This window comes from Balaenoptera musculus, chromosome 19, assembly GCF_009873245.2.
Source record: "Balaenoptera musculus isolate JJ_BM4_2016_0621 chromosome 19, mBalMus1.pri.v3, whole genome shotgun sequence".
NCBI lineage: Eukaryota > Metazoa > Chordata > Mammalia > Artiodactyla > Balaenopteridae > Balaenoptera > Balaenoptera musculus.
The window spans coordinates 15,036,849-15,052,309 of record NC_045803.1 but is presented as its reverse complement, the minus strand read 5'-3'; the positions used below and the strand labels follow the sequence as shown (position 1 = coordinate 15,052,309).

Sequence of the window (15,461 nt, the reverse complement as noted above, 5' to 3'; positions counted from 1 at the left end):
TAAATCTTGAATGACAAAGCTGTTGATCCAAGTTTAGTACTTTCAATATTACAGGTTAGCAAACGATTGCCCTGTGGGCCAACCACCTGTTTTTCTAGGGTTTTATTGGAACACAGCTGTATTCATTCACCTACATATTACCTAAGGCTGCTTTCTGTCTTCAACAGCAGAGTTAGTTGTAACAGACACTGTATGCCTCGTAAACCTAAAAATATTTACTATCGGCCCTTTAAGAACAAGTTTGCGAATCTGTGATCTAGATTCATTAGTTTTTCTAATCTTTATTTAAATTTATGAATGAGCCGAATTATAGATAACTGATTTCTTTAATACTAAAAGGAACCTCCCTCCCACCCCCCAACACACATACTTGACCATTTTTGATACCTATTGACATACTTGATACCTATTTTCAAACACTTCCATCCAGATAAATGTCAGAAATTAGTCATTTGAATTGCCTTTCCCTGTATTTTCTGTAAATGTGAAGAAAGTGCCAGCAGCAAATCATATTAGTTTTGATGAAATACTGTGTTTTTGCACAATTGGTATTTAGCCCTATAAAAGAATGCTTATCTTTCAAATAAGAATGATTCATGGAAATTACAAATTATGCATTGTCAACCAACTATCTATGATGTCAGTGTGATTGTCCCTTATAACCTACACTTCTATGACCATTTGTTGCAGATGGAGAATCCACTATCCTATTCAGTTATTCACCATCTGATAGTTGACATCATTGTCCCATATGTTTAAGTTTTAGAATAAAATATAACACAAGACAGAATAATTTGAGTTCTGTAATAAAATAAGCCTACAGTAGGTCAGCATGGTACTTCTCCAAGTTACTATATATATATGTTGAATGTACAGACATACCTTTATCCAACGTTTTTGAAATTATGCCCCAGGAATACTGTTGGTACTTGACAGTACTTTTTAAAATGTTTTTGGGCTTAAACAAGTTTACAAAGTACTGAATACTAAATCTCTACGTTTGAATAATGAAAAGCTCATATTGACCAAACAAATGGAGACCTGTGGTAAAGAACACTTTAAAATGCTACCAGGGAACCTCCATTTCTAATACCTATTAATCTCTCTGGGAAATGTTGCCAAATCCAAAGGGAGTGACTCTCAGATTGGAATTATGGGTCATTAATTCATGTTACTAGCGATAATTGGATGGCTAACAGCTCACATCCTGACCTGCAATTAGTGTCCTTTTTCTGAATGTAGGGTTGCTATTTTTCTACAAAATGAAATATATTTTAGCCCAATCTTGATATAAATATACCTCAATAGATTTAAATCTTATCTATTGGCCATTATACAGTTGTTGACAGTTTTTCACTATTACAAAACCAGTGTCTAGCTTTGCTCCTGTATACTAGTACACAGAGCAGTGGTGTCCAATTACTCAGGCATAGGTTGTATACATTTTCACCTTTGGTACATGTTGGTAACTTGTTTTTTTTTGTGGACATCTGGCAACTCAGTCAAAAGGTGAAATAAATGTCCTGTATTTCTTCTTCTAGTGTGTGGTTTAGTTTTTAGTTTTTTAATTACTAGTGAGTTGAATATTTTCCATATATTTTTATTAGCCAATCATGTTACTTACTGTGATTTTCCTAGTCTCGTTTTTTGCCCATTTATTCATTTTTTTCCTTCTGATTTATAGGCGTTTTAAAAAATATTCAGTATCCAAATCCTTTGCTTGTTTTATATGTCCTTATTTTTTCCAAACTTATGCTGATTTATGCTGTTTTTTTACTATGTTCAGTACCCCTCATACAAATATTTTAAATTTCAGTATAATAAGTTTTCAGTCGTACCAAATATTCTTATTATTTCTATTCACAATTTTATTAGACTATTTAGTTTTCTAAATAATCAAATTATCTGCAAGTCAAAAAGAAAATTCCTTTTAACATATTTATATGGATTATTTCTTTTATTGAAATAACTTTGGCTGTATTGTACATTGGTGGTGACGATGTCAGTGGTATTGTGTATTGGTAGCTATGATATCAGTGTGACTGTCCCTTATAACTTACACTTCCATGTCCATTTGTTTCAGGTGGAGAATCCAATATTTTATTCAGTCATTCACCATCTGATAGTTAACACCACTGTCCCATACAAGTTTAAGTTTTAGAATTAAATATAATGCAGGACGAAATAATTTGAGTCTCAGGCTTTCAGGTTTTCAGGCTTCTCCAATTTAATGGAAATTATGTCAACATTTCATGGTTAATCTATTATTTCCTTTTGGTTATGTGCCCCAAATAATCTGTATTGTATTTAAATAGTTTCCTACATTAGAAATGCCTCATTTTTTCCAAACTCCATTTCATTGTTTGTTGCTTTAGTCATTTACTATTCTTCTTTATTGATATATTGATTAATACTGATAGATTTCTTAGTTTTTAATCATCCCTGGAATAAACCCTAGTCAGCCATGGTATATTATTTTTTATACCTGCTCAGTTCCATTTGTTAACTTGATTTAGAATGTTTGCATCTGTATTTATATGTGAGATTGTATTCTAATTTCCTTTTGTATTGTATTTTTAATGTTTGATGTTGCACTTACTAGATTTTTTAAAGTTTAAAGAGCTTAAAAAGTTTAAAGGAAGATAGAACTTGTCTTTAAAAAGTTATGGAGCTTTTTATATCTGTTGATTTGATTTTTTGTTTGTTTTTTTAAATTAATTATTTACTTATTTTTATTTTTGGCTGTGTTGGGTCTTCGCTGCTGCGCGCAGGCTTTCTCTAGTTGCGGCGAGCGGGGGTGACTCTTCTCATTGTGGTGCGCAGGCTTCTCATTGCGGTGGCTTCTCTTGTTGTGGAGCACGGGCTCTAGGCACACGGGCTTCAGTAGTTGTGGCACACAGGCTCAGTAGTTGTGGCTCGCAGGCTCTAGAGCTCAGGCTCAGTAATTGTGGCACACAGGCTTAGTTGCTCCGCAGCATGTGGGATCTTCCTGGACCAGGGCTCGAACCCGTGTCCCCTGCATTAGCAGGCGGATTCTTAACCACTGCACCACCAGAGAAGTCCCTATATATATCTTTTTGAATTAGTATTTTTATTTCCTTAGGATAAATACCCAGAAGTGAAATTGCTGGATCATATGGCAGTCCTATTTTTGATTTTTTGAGGAACCTCTATACTGTTCTCCACAGGGGCTGTGCCAATTTACAGTCCCACCAACAGTGCAGAAAGGCTCCCTTTTCTCCACGTCCCCACCAACACTTGTTATTTGTTGTCTTTTTGAGGATAGGGGTGTCTCTTCTTTTATGGGCACTATTCCCGCTATGAGGGCCCACCCTCATAACCTCATCTAACCCTAATTACCTCTCATAGGCTCCATCTCTAGATACTGTCACATTGAGAGTAAGAGCTTTAGCATATGAGTTTGGGGGTGAGTGGCATAAACATTCTGTCCATAACACTAATACTTGAAAAATATAAGTATAGCATATTTGCAAAAGTAAAATCACTAATTCACCTGGCATGTCGCTTTTAAAATCCTGATAACTGATCATCCCTTAAGGTTCCTTTCTTGTGAGGTAAGAAATAAGGCAGAGCTTTGAGGCAGGTAGACATGAGATGCAGAAGTCCTTGGGAGCATACATATGTTCATCAAAAGTATTGAACTAAAGTGCCCATCAACAGTAGAATGGGGAAATTTTGGTATCTTTATACAGTAGAATAATATACAGCAATGAGAATGAATCATCTGAAACAACAGTCAGCAATATGTATGAATCCTCCAAGGAATGCTAAGCAAAAGAACCCAGGTACAGGGCTTCCCTGGTGGCACAATGGTTAAGAATCCACCTGCCAATGCAGGGGACATGGGTTCGAGCCCTGGTCCGGGAAGATCTCACATGCCGCGGAGCAACTAAGCCCGTGCGCCACAACTACTGAGGCCTGCGTGCCTAAAGCCCGTGCTCTGCAACAAGAGAAGCCACCACAATGAGAAGCCTGCGCACTGCAATGAAGAGTAGCCCCTGCTCGCCACAACTGGAGAAAGCCTGCGGGCAGCAACAAAGACCCAACTCAGCCAAAAGTAAATAAATAAAATAAATAAAATAACATTTGTAAAAAAAAGAAAAAAAAAGAACTTGCTGTATAGCACAAGGAACTCTACTCCACTTCGCTGTACAATAGAAACTAACACAGCATTGTAAAACAACTATACCCCCCCAAAAAAAAGAAAAGAAATTTTTAAAAATTCATGCATTAAAAAAAAAGACAGGGCTTCCCTGGTGGCGCAGTGGTTGAGAATCTGCCTGCCAATGCAGGGGACACGGGTTCGAGCCCTGGTCTGGGAAGATCCCACATGCCGCGGAGCAACTGGGCCCGTGAGCCACAATTACTGAGCCTGCGCGTCTGGAGCCTGTGCTCTGCAACAAGAGAGGCCGCGATAGTGAGAGGCCCGCGCACCGTGATGAAGAGTGGCCCCCGCTTGCCGCAACTAGAGAAAGCCCTCGCACAGAAACGAAGACCCAACACAGCCAAAAATAAATAAATAAATAAATAAATTTATAAAAAAAAAAAAAAAAAAAAAAACAATCTACGGACTGGGAGAAAATATTTGCAAACAATGTGACCAACAATGGCTTAATTTCCAGTATATACAGACAGCTCATACAACTCAATATCAAAAACAAACAAACAAACAAAAAAACCCAGTCAAAAAATGGGCAGAAGACCTAAATAAACATTTCTCAAAAAATGACATACAGATAGATGGCCAACAGGCACATGAAAAGATGCTCAACATTGCTAATTATTAGAGAAATACAAATTAAAACTACAGTGAGGTGCTACCTCACACCAGTCAGAATGGCCATCATTAAAAAGTCTACAAATAATAAATGCTGGAGAGAGTGTGGAGAAAAGGGAACCCTCCTACACTGTTGGTGGGAATGTAGATTGGTGCAGCTACTATGGAAAACAGTATGGCGATTCCTTAAAAAACTAAAAATAGAGTTACTATATGGTCCAGCCATCCCACTCCTGGACATATATCTGGAAAAGATGAAAACTCTAATTTGAAAAGATACATGCACTCCAATGTTCATAGCAGCACTATTCACAGTAGCCAAGACATGGGAGCAACCTCAGTGTCCATTAACAGATAAATGGATTAAGAAGATGTTCTGTATACACACACACACACACACACACACAAACACACACAATGCAATATTGTTCAGCCATAAAAAAGAATGAAATATTGCCATTTGCAGCAACATGGATGGGACCTAGAGATTACCATATTAAGTGAAGTAAATCAGACAGAGAAAGACAAATATATTATATGTGGAATCTAAAATACAAATGAACTTATTTACAAAACAGAAACAGACTCACAGACAGATAAGAAACTTACGGTTACCAAAGGGGAAAGGGGCAGGGATAAATTAGGAGTATGGGATTAACAGATACACACCACTGTACATAAAATAGATAAACAACAAGGATTTACTGTATAGCACAGGGAACTATATTCAATATAATAGCCTATAATGGAAAAAAAATCTGAAGCTGTACACGTGAAACAAACAGTGTTGTAAGTCAACTATAGTTAAATAAAAGAGAGAGAGAAAAGTCTTGCTCACGGACTGCTGTGAAGTAGTAAGCTACCCAGGGTTAGTGTTCCCTTCCTGTAACACAACCCACTGCATGTGCCGGCATCCATCTAGGCTTACCTGCTCCATGCCTGTGGGACGTGGGGGCATAGAGAACCAACACAGACACGAGGCTTCTTTGGTGTGCCATGGGTAAAGTCCTTTGCTTTTGACCAGAAATCTCATGTCCTCTGCCAGCTTCCATGAAACAGTAATAGGCTAGCTTACTAGCTTGTACATAGGGTAAAATCTCAACCTCTTCAGAAACCTTGACAGTGCCTACTGTAAAAGGTGTTTGTTGTTTTTTTTTTTTTTGAGGTCCCTGAGAGAATGGTCTTCACTTTATCTCCCAAACTGACTTATTTGAAAAAGCTCCTCTATAATCCAAATATGTTGATCAGATCTGAACAACAGCGCTCCTTCCTTTAGCACCAGGGGTTCCAGGCTCCTTCTAGAGTGGAGACAAATTAGCCATCCTCTTTCCCTCATGCATGTGCCATATTCACTCTTCCTCAAGATTTTCACAGAGAGGCTCACAGCTTTCCTTACCACAAGGAAGATTCTGGGATTCCAACTCAGGACCGGGAATTTCTTGAACTTCCCTGAGCGGAGCTTAGTCTGACAGAACAAGAGACTGGTTTTAATCCCTTGGTATGCCAAGTACAGTTGACCCTTGAACAACTCGGGGGTTAGGGGAGCCCAGCTGCTGCAGTCAAAAATCTGTGTATAGGGACTTCCCTGGTGGCGCAGTGGTTAAGAATCTGCCTGCCAATGCAGGGGACACAGGTTTGATCCCTAGTCTGGGAAGATCCCACATGCCGCGGAGCAACTAAGCCCATGTGCCACACCTACTGAAGCCCACACGCCCTAGGGCCCGTATGCCGCAACTACTAAGCCTGCATGCTGCAACTACTGAAGCTCTTGCACCTAGAGCTCACGCTCCGCAACAACAGAAGCCACCGCAATAAGAAGCCCGCGCACCGCAACGAAGGGTAGCCCCCGCTCGCCACAACTAGAGAAAGCCTGCGCGCAGCAACAAAGACCCAAAACAGCCAAAAAAAAAAAAAAATCCGTGTATAACTTATAGTCGGTCCTGTGTATCTGAGGTTCCTCCATATCTGCAGTTTTGCATCTGTGAATTCACCTAAGGATCATATAGTACTGTCATATTTACTATTGAAAAAATCCGTGTATAAGTGGACCCACATAGTTCAAACCTGTGTTGTTCAGGGGTCAACTGTATAATGATTTTTGCCCTTAGCTCTCTGTAGATAATGTTAATGGTACTCCCTTATGGGCCTGAAGGGAAAAAATCCACTCACATTTTCTACCAGCTTTGTTATTCATTCGTTTCCCAGCTCTCCTGGGCCATGCTTCCCCTGGTTTTAGTCAATCCCTTTCATACTTGGTAAGCTTCAGTTTCCCTTCAATCACCTGTTTTGTGCTGTATGGGACCAAGACCCCCTTTTCTCTACTTTTGCCGTTTTCCCCTCCCCTATGCATTTAGAAACAAATCTAATAGATATGACTTCAAGAAACTGTCGTGAAACCAGTAAAAAAGATCACAATACAGTGTGAGGAGATGGGGACTGAGATAGCACATGAAAGGGGAGGTTGTCTGTACAAGTAGGTAGTGAACTCAGTCTTAAGGGATATGTAGATTTCTCAAGCAATGGAGCAGACTAGATAAGTTGATGGAATCCTTCTCTACAGAACTTCTATTAGTAATGGATACAGTATAAGAGCCGTCCTCTTAAATGCATAGCTGAGGGACTTCCCTGGTGGGCCAGTGGTTAGGACTCTGTGCTTCCACTGCAGGGGTTGCGCGTTCGATCCCTGGTCAGGGAAGATCCTGCATGCTGAGCGGCATGGCCACAAAACAAAAAACAAAAAACTTGCATAGCTGAGTTCACAAAAATCTTAATGGAAAGCCTGGGGGAGGGGGTGGGACCAGAGAGAGCCAGGAGCATATGCTGTGATTAACCTGGGAGGTCTTCAGATATTAGGAATTGTGATGGACACACCCTAAAGTGACCTCTAAAGAGTCACCCTCTTGTGTAGTCCTCTCCCCTTGAGCACAGAATTTGTTAATTGTTTCTAGTCAATGGAATATGGCAAAGGTAATGTGATAGTCACTCCCATTATTACATTACTTAAAATATTCCATCTTAGCAGATTGATGTGACAAAATCTGCTGCTGGCCTTGAAAATGTAAGTTGCCGTGTTCTAAGAGGACCTGGAAGAGGTCCATGTGGGGAAAAGCTGTGGGCAGCCTCTAGGGCCTGAGAGCAGTCCCCAGGTGACAGTCAGCAAGAAAACAGTGTCCTCAAACCTATAGACGCAAGGAACTGAATTTTGCCAACAACCATAAGAGCTAAAAAGAGGATCCTGAACTCCAAAAAGGAGCACAGCATAGCTGGTACCCTGACTGCAGCTTTGTGAAACCCTGAGCAGAGAACCCTGCTAAGCTATATACAGACCCCTGAGCCATGAAAACTGTGATATAATAAATGTTTTTATAAGCTGCTCAGTTTGTGGTCATTTGTTACGCAGCAACGAATAACTAAAACAGTAGTAAAAGAATTTATTTTTTTAAATAAATTTATTTATTTATTTATTTTTGGCTGCGTTGGGTCTTCATTGCTGCACACAGGCTTTCTCCAGTTGCGGCGAGCGGGGGCTACTGTTCATTGCGGTGTGTGGGCTTCTCATTGCAGTGGCTTCTCTTGTTCTGGGGCATAGGCCCTAGGTGCATGGGCTTCAGTAGTTGTGGCATGCGGGCTCAGTAGTTGTGGCTCGCGGGCTCTAGAGTGCAGGCTCAGTAGTTGTGGCACATGGGCTTAGTTGCTGCATGGCATGTGGGATCTTCCCAGACCAGGGCTCGAACCCGTGTCCCCTGCATTGGCAGGCGGGTTCTTAACCACTGTGCCACCAGGGAAGTCCTGTAGTAAAAGAATTTATATGTTAATATCCATAATGTGTTAGGCTATGAGTCTTAGGAATGAGCGATTCAGAGAATTGGAATTAAGAGCTCTGCAGAAGGCTAGTTGCTAAGATGAAAAAAAAGCTTCTTTTCCTAGTATTTATAAATTATGAGTCTTCCTTCACTTGGGTTTTAGGTATGGCTTTATTTTGGCTGCAAGATATAGAAATACCAACCAGGAATAAACCAATAAATCTTCCCAACTTGTGGAAGCCATGGGGTACAAGGCAGTGGGGGGAAAAGCTCACTTATGAGCTCAGTCCAAAATTAGAAAACATTCAAGAAAACAGTACACTATGAATAAATTTCAGTGAACACAATGAAGAGCAGAAGTCACACTCCTTCCCTCAGTCAGGAAATATAACTACTGTTAATAACCAAGGGGCTTCCCTGGTGGCGCAGTGGTTAAGAATCTGCCTGCCAATGCAGGGGACATGGGTTCGAGCCCTGGTCTGGGAAGATCACACATGCCACGGAGCAACCAAGCCCGTGAGGCACAACTACTGAGCCTGCGCATCTAGAGCCTGTACTCCGCAACAAGAGAAGCCACGACAATGAGAAGCCCGCGCACCGCGATGAAGAGTAGCCCCCGCTCGCCACAACTAGAGAAAGCCCGCGCACAGAAACGAAAACCCAACACAGCCAAAAATAAATAAATAAATAAATTTATATATATTTTTTTTTAAAAAAACAATAACCAAGGGCTTCCCTGGTGGTGCAGTGGTTAAGAATCTGCCTGCCAATGCAGGGGTCACGGGTTCGAGCCCTGGTCTGGGAATATCCCACATGCCACAGAGCAACTAAGCCCATGTGCCACAACTACTGAAGCCCGCGCGCCTAGAGCCCGTGGTCTGCAACAAGAGAAGCCACCGCAATGAGAAGCCCGCACACCACAACGAAGAGTAGCCCCTGCTCACTGCAACTAGAGAAAGCTGCAGGCAGCAACAAAGACAAGGAAGGAAGGGAGGGAGGGAGGAAGAAAGGAAGGGAGGGAGGAAGGAAGGAAGAAAAGAAAAGAAAAGAAGAGCAGAAAAAGATATATGAAGAAATAATGCCCCCCACCCCCCCCAAAAAAAAACAATAACCAACAGTAGATATAAAAAACCTGGGGAAAGAAAATACTATTAAAGAAAATAGTATTAAAAACATCAGACAGGTTTGAAAAAGATGGGATAGACCTTAAATCAGTTAACTGATTTGACACAGCTAAAAAGAAAATGAGTAACCTAACAATTAGATCAGAGGAGATTAAAGAGAAGGTTAACTTAGACAGCTATAGAAACTGTGAGAGTCCAAGAGGCAATGTTGTTGAATGAGAAGTGCCAGCCTACAAATAATCATTTCTAGAAGGAATCAATAGAGTGAATGAGGGAGAGGAAATAAGAAAATGTTAACATTTGAGAAGTTTCCAGTATTGAAGAAAGACAATCCTCAGATGGTACGATAAAAAACAATTATTACCAAACATTTAAAGAGGAACTAACACTAATCCTTCCCAAACTCTTCCAAAATAGAAAAGGAGGAACACTTCCATACTTATTTTATGACGCCAGTGTTGCCTCAATACCAAAACCAGACAAGGACACTATAAGAGAATAAAATTACAGGCCAATATCCCTGATGATCATAGATGTAAAAATCCTCAACAAAATATTAGCAAACTGAGTATAATACATTAAAAGTATACACCATGATCAAGTGAGATTTATTCCAGGAATGAGAGGATGGTTCAACATCCACGAATCAATCAATGTGATACACCACATTAACAAAATGAATAAAAATCATATGATCATCTCAATAGATGCAAAAAAAGAAAGCATTTGACAAAATTCAACATCCATTCATGATAAAAAACAATGTGGGTATAGAGGGGACATAGCTGAACATGATAAAGGACATATCTGAGAAGCCCACAGCTAACATCATAATGGTGAGAGACTGAAAGCTTTTCCTGTAAGATCAGGAACAAGACAAGGTTGCCTACTCTCACCACTTTTATTCAACATAGTACTGGGAGTCTTAGCCAGAGCAATTAAGCAAGAAAAGGAAATAAAAGCTATCCAAGTTGGAAAAGAACTAAAACTATGTCTATTTGCAGACGATATATATATATATATATAGAAAACCCATAAGATGCCACCAAAAAACTGTTAGAACTAATAAATGAATTCAGTAAAGTTACAAGATGCAAAATCAATATCTTAAAAATCTGTTGGATTCCCAGACCTCTCCCCTGAGATCTGACTCCTGCTCCAGGATCTCCTCCCAATACTCCCAAGCTTCTGATCTCCTGGGCTCCCAAGCTTTTCCTTAGAATCTGTCATCTCCCCCAGGACTCTGATAATTCATATGCCCAAGGTCTTCTATTGGGCTTCTAAGCATCTCCTTCATGCTCTAGCTCCTCCCTTGCTCTTACAGGCCCTCTCCTTGAGCTCTGCCCCCTCTCCCAAGGTACCCCCAAACTCTCTTGAGGTCCCAGGCCCCTCCTTTAGCCTACAGTCCCTCTCCTATGCTCCCAATACACTAAAATGGGCATAGCCAGAATCTCATTTGAGCCTCATAATGAGCCCCATTTTGCACATGATAAAACTGAGGATTAGAGAGGTGAAATCACTGTCTTGAGATTACATGTTAAATTGAAAGGCAGGGATTCAAATCCTGGTTTGAATCTAAAACCTACATTTTCATCCCCACACTATATCTCATTAAAAATAGCTATCCATTAGAGAAAGAGAACTATATTCCAGGAACTGTATTAAGCATTTCACTAAGGTAAGCATTATTATCACCATTTTACTTTGAGGAAACCAAAAACTAAGATTAAAGAGCTAATAAATGGCAGAGCAAGGACTGGAATGAGAGTTCTTCTGAATTCAAAGTTGGCACTCTTAACCATTATTTCACTCTATATCCCCATGATGTAGATGAGAACACTGAAGCTTAGAGATGTTGAGGAACTTAAGTCAAGAACAAAGTTTATAAAGGGGCAAAATTATGGGTCTTCTTTGCTTCCTCTCATATTAATGCTAAATAAACAAAAGTCCACCCGTGCCAGACACTGTCCCTCCAGGATCTTTTGAGGAAAAGAAATAGTAGCCAAAGAATCTGAGTGCCGGACAGGCTTTTCTATCAAAAGGTGATCAAACACTAGCCCTTACCCTCCAAAGGATGTAGCCTACTCAGTGAAAAACTTGTCCCTCTTAAGACAAAGTTTATTTGTTTTTTTTCTGGCTACTTTCTAGGGGATTCTAGGCTACGGGGGCGGGGGAAGAGAAATAAGCCAGAATATTTGTTACGATTGAGAGATGTCATTTTATTCAGTACATAGTAATAGGTTTCTGGACCTGAATGAAAAGGAGTCCTGGTCTAGTCCCACCTTGAAATGGGGAACAGGTAAGGAGGCTTAAAATCTGTGGCCCAGGCTTATTTTCCAGTAAGACCCCAGAGTCTTAATATTAGGCCAAATCAGAGAGTGGGAGTAGGGATGTTGGGCAGCCTCTCAATTCAGTAAGGATTGACTTGTGGTAGCCTTTTCCAGGCAAGTTCTAAGAACCCATACTGGGCGATGCCCACAGGTTGGATAGTATGCACCCTATTCTGCCCAGGCAAGGGTACAACATTCTGGAACTCAAGGGGACCTGCAGGGGCATGAGAACTACCACAAAACAGGCCATAGAATAACCATTCACCAAGTACCAACTCCTTGGTTTTCAGGGCCTTTTTGTAGATGGTCTCTTGTGGTTGGCGTTTCTTTCTCTGCAGCAACTCTAGTAGCAGCCTCTGGATTCGGGGGGACTTAAGTCGGTACAGGTCCATGAGACGGTAGAACTGATCCATCCAAGCAGCACTGTCTTTAGCATATCACTCCTGCAACATCCGCAAAACATGGTACAATGCCACAAATGTCTCCCACTGAGGCAGCTCTTCCTTTTCTTTAGAGATGGGCTGTGCCTTCTTCTCCAGTTGGGGCAACTTGAGGGCCTGCCTTTACCCTTAAAAGCCCTGAGATCCTTCTGAAACCTCAGTGCTAGAGTTTGTTTTTCCACAGAGGTATGGGCACCTGTGAAAATGTCTCTTGTGGCAGGATAAAAAGGTCGCACTTCCATCTCTTCGAGAACATTGGATAACTGCTGTGCCCATGCACCCCTGTAAGGCTCTCCTAAGAGTTGCCAAGTTATAGCCTTTGGGTCTTGAATTCTCTTGGTAGTTGATGGTAACACTGGTGCAGGGCTGGGCTGGGCTTTCTTCTTTGCCTTGTGAAATTTGGGGAGCTCACCCCTTCCCCTCAAGGCTCGGAAGTCCAAGGACAGGGATTCTTTATCCACAGAGGGGTAGACAGCTGTAGGAACATCCTTTCTGATTGGATAAAGGTGCTTTAACTCCTTGACAGCAGTAGATAACTGTTGTACCTGCTTCCTCCTATAGAACTCAGCTAAGAGATGCCAACTGAGAGCTTGTGGGATTTGAGTCCTCTTAGTAGATGATGGTAACACTGGTTCAGGGATAGGGAATGGCTCTAGCCAGCTCTCCATTTCTTTTCTTCTAATCGGAGGGCTCACTTTTTTTTTTTTGGAGGGCTCACTTTTAAGTGTACTAGACTCAAAACATCTTTATAAGGTTGTGATATATCTATGTGACCTATCTGTAGGTTCTGCTGGAGGTGTTTAGCAATGGCTTTAAGATTGTACAGATGCATCCATTTCAAATATCCCTTTGAAGTGAAGTGCCTGAGGAGTTGGCTCGGTCCATGGAAACTGTCCCTTGAAAGTTGTTCTCCTGCTTCCAGTCTTATTAAAGCATTACTAATCCAGTCCTCAACTGAGAATCTTACTTCTGAGTGGCAAGGCCTTTTAGCTGGCATAGAGGTAAGTGCTGGGGCTGGGGCTGGGGCTGAGGCTGGGGCAGGGGCCTGACCCTCAGTTTTGCCCATCAGAGAATCCTGATACTTCAAGAACCACTTCCACCTGCCGCCTTTGGGCCTATGTTCAGGTTTCTGTGGTTCCATGAAACCACAGGTAATATCAGGTAAGTGGGACTTTGGCCTGTGGAGGCCTTCTGGGGTCTGGGTCTCTGTTTCCATGACTTGTGAAAACATGCCCCTGGCTTTCTCCAAGAGTACATCCTCTTGTGTTCCCCATGACCTTGTCATGTGATGTGCTCCAAGAAGTTGACTTTCCTGTCCTTCCAAATCCAAATGATACCCTAACACTTTCAGGGGCATTCCCTTTTCTTTTTCCAGGGCTACAGGGAGTGACCTTTTGAAGGGGCTCTTCATAATTGTTGGCCACATAGCCTTATCCGTAACTGTGGGACCTCCCTTTCCATAAAGCAATCTCTCTTTCTTAGGAGCCATTTCCCTTCCTGCTGTACCCTCCCTTTTCTCAGCACGAACCTCACCTTCTGTTGCTAGCTTCGATAAGTTCACTTCTTCCTTTGGGAGCTCTGTTTTCAGTACTCTCTCCTCTTCTGAGAGCATTGCCTCCATAAGTCCGCTCTCTTGTTCCTTCTCTCTACTCATGCTCTCCTCATCCTTCTGCCTTGCCTCCCTTTCCTCCTCCTCCTCCTCTTTTTCCTCTGTCTTCTCCATTTCTTCCTCTTCCTCCTCTTCCTCACTCAGGCTCTCCTCCTGCTCCTCCATGCTCAGGTGCCCCCCCTCCTCATTGCTGAGGGGCTCCTTCTCTTCCTTATGTGGGCCCTCTTTTTTCTTCTTACTCAGCTTCTCTTTCTCCTGAGTCAGTTTCTTTTCCTTTTTCCTTATTTGGGTTGAACTCTTTTTCTTATGCTTCTTAGCCAACCTCTCCTCCAGTTCCTCTTCACTCGGGCTTACTTTCTTTTTCTTCTTCTTAATCAGGTATTTCCTTTTCTCTTTCCTGGGCAGAATCTCCTCCTCCTCTCCTTCCTCAGTGAGGCTGTCCTCCTCTATCCTCTTCTTAGTTGGAGCTTCCATTTCCTTCTCAATCAAACTCTCAGATAAGCCTTCAAACAGTATGTCTCTGATATTCTCTAATAACCACTTTACCTGGGTCTTTTCTGGTTTATTTTCCTCAATTATCTTCAGAAGCTTCTTCAGCTGCTTTTTTCCTAACAGATTTTGCTGCTGGACCTCCTCTAACATACTCTCTACCTGGGTTTTATCTAATAGTATCTTTTCCTGGACCTTCTCTAATAACCTTTGGTCCTCCTTCAAGCTCTCTTCATCAGTCAGTGTTCTCTCTTTGGTAGCCAGTCTGTCATCTTCTAGTTTTCTTTCTTTCTGAACCAGCTCCTTCTCTTCTTTGGTTATTTCCTCCTGTTCCTTAAAAAACTCCCACCTCTGGCCATCAATTTCACTCCTTCCCATAATGAATGATCATTCTTCTTCAGGTATTCCTAGTTCTTTCAATGGCGCTGTACTCATTTCTCTAATTGTTTTAGCCAGGATCCTCACCAGGTGACTCTCTTTCTTCCTTGTGTCTTTTTTTCTGGAACTAGCCTCTTTTTCTTCAGAACTAATCCCCGTTCCCATATCCAGTTTCCTCATTTCCTGTATACTCTCCTCTTGATTCTTTTCTTTTCTTCCTTGGCAACACCCATCTCCTTGGTCCTTATGTCATAGGCCAATTTCCTGTCTTTATCAGACAATGTACCTTCTTCTTCCATAATTTCTTTCTCTTCTTGGGTTATTTTTTCCTTTCCCTTAGTTATGCCAGTTCCTTCCCTGGCTATTGCCTTTTCCTTCTCGGCAATATGCCTCTCTTCCTTGGCCACTATACTGTCTTCCTGAGTCAGTCTTTTCTCCGATGCCCTTTCTTTTTGCTGGGACTTTTTCTTCATTTCACGAGCTTGTTTCT

General features: G+C 41.5%; 1 protein-coding gene across 1 annotated transcript in view; it reads left to right on the top strand.

The window, feature by feature from the left end:
- LOC118885464 (zinc finger protein 607-like) overlaps positions 1-11,102 on the top strand; it is a 57,884-nt gene extending 46,782 nt beyond the window's left edge. Inside the window, 1 exon segment of the mRNA XM_036834099.1 lies at positions 11,083-11,102. Coding sequence (XP_036689994.1) covers positions 11,083-11,102 — 20 coding nt within the window.
- Positions 11,103-15,461: the final 4,359 nt, after the last annotated feature.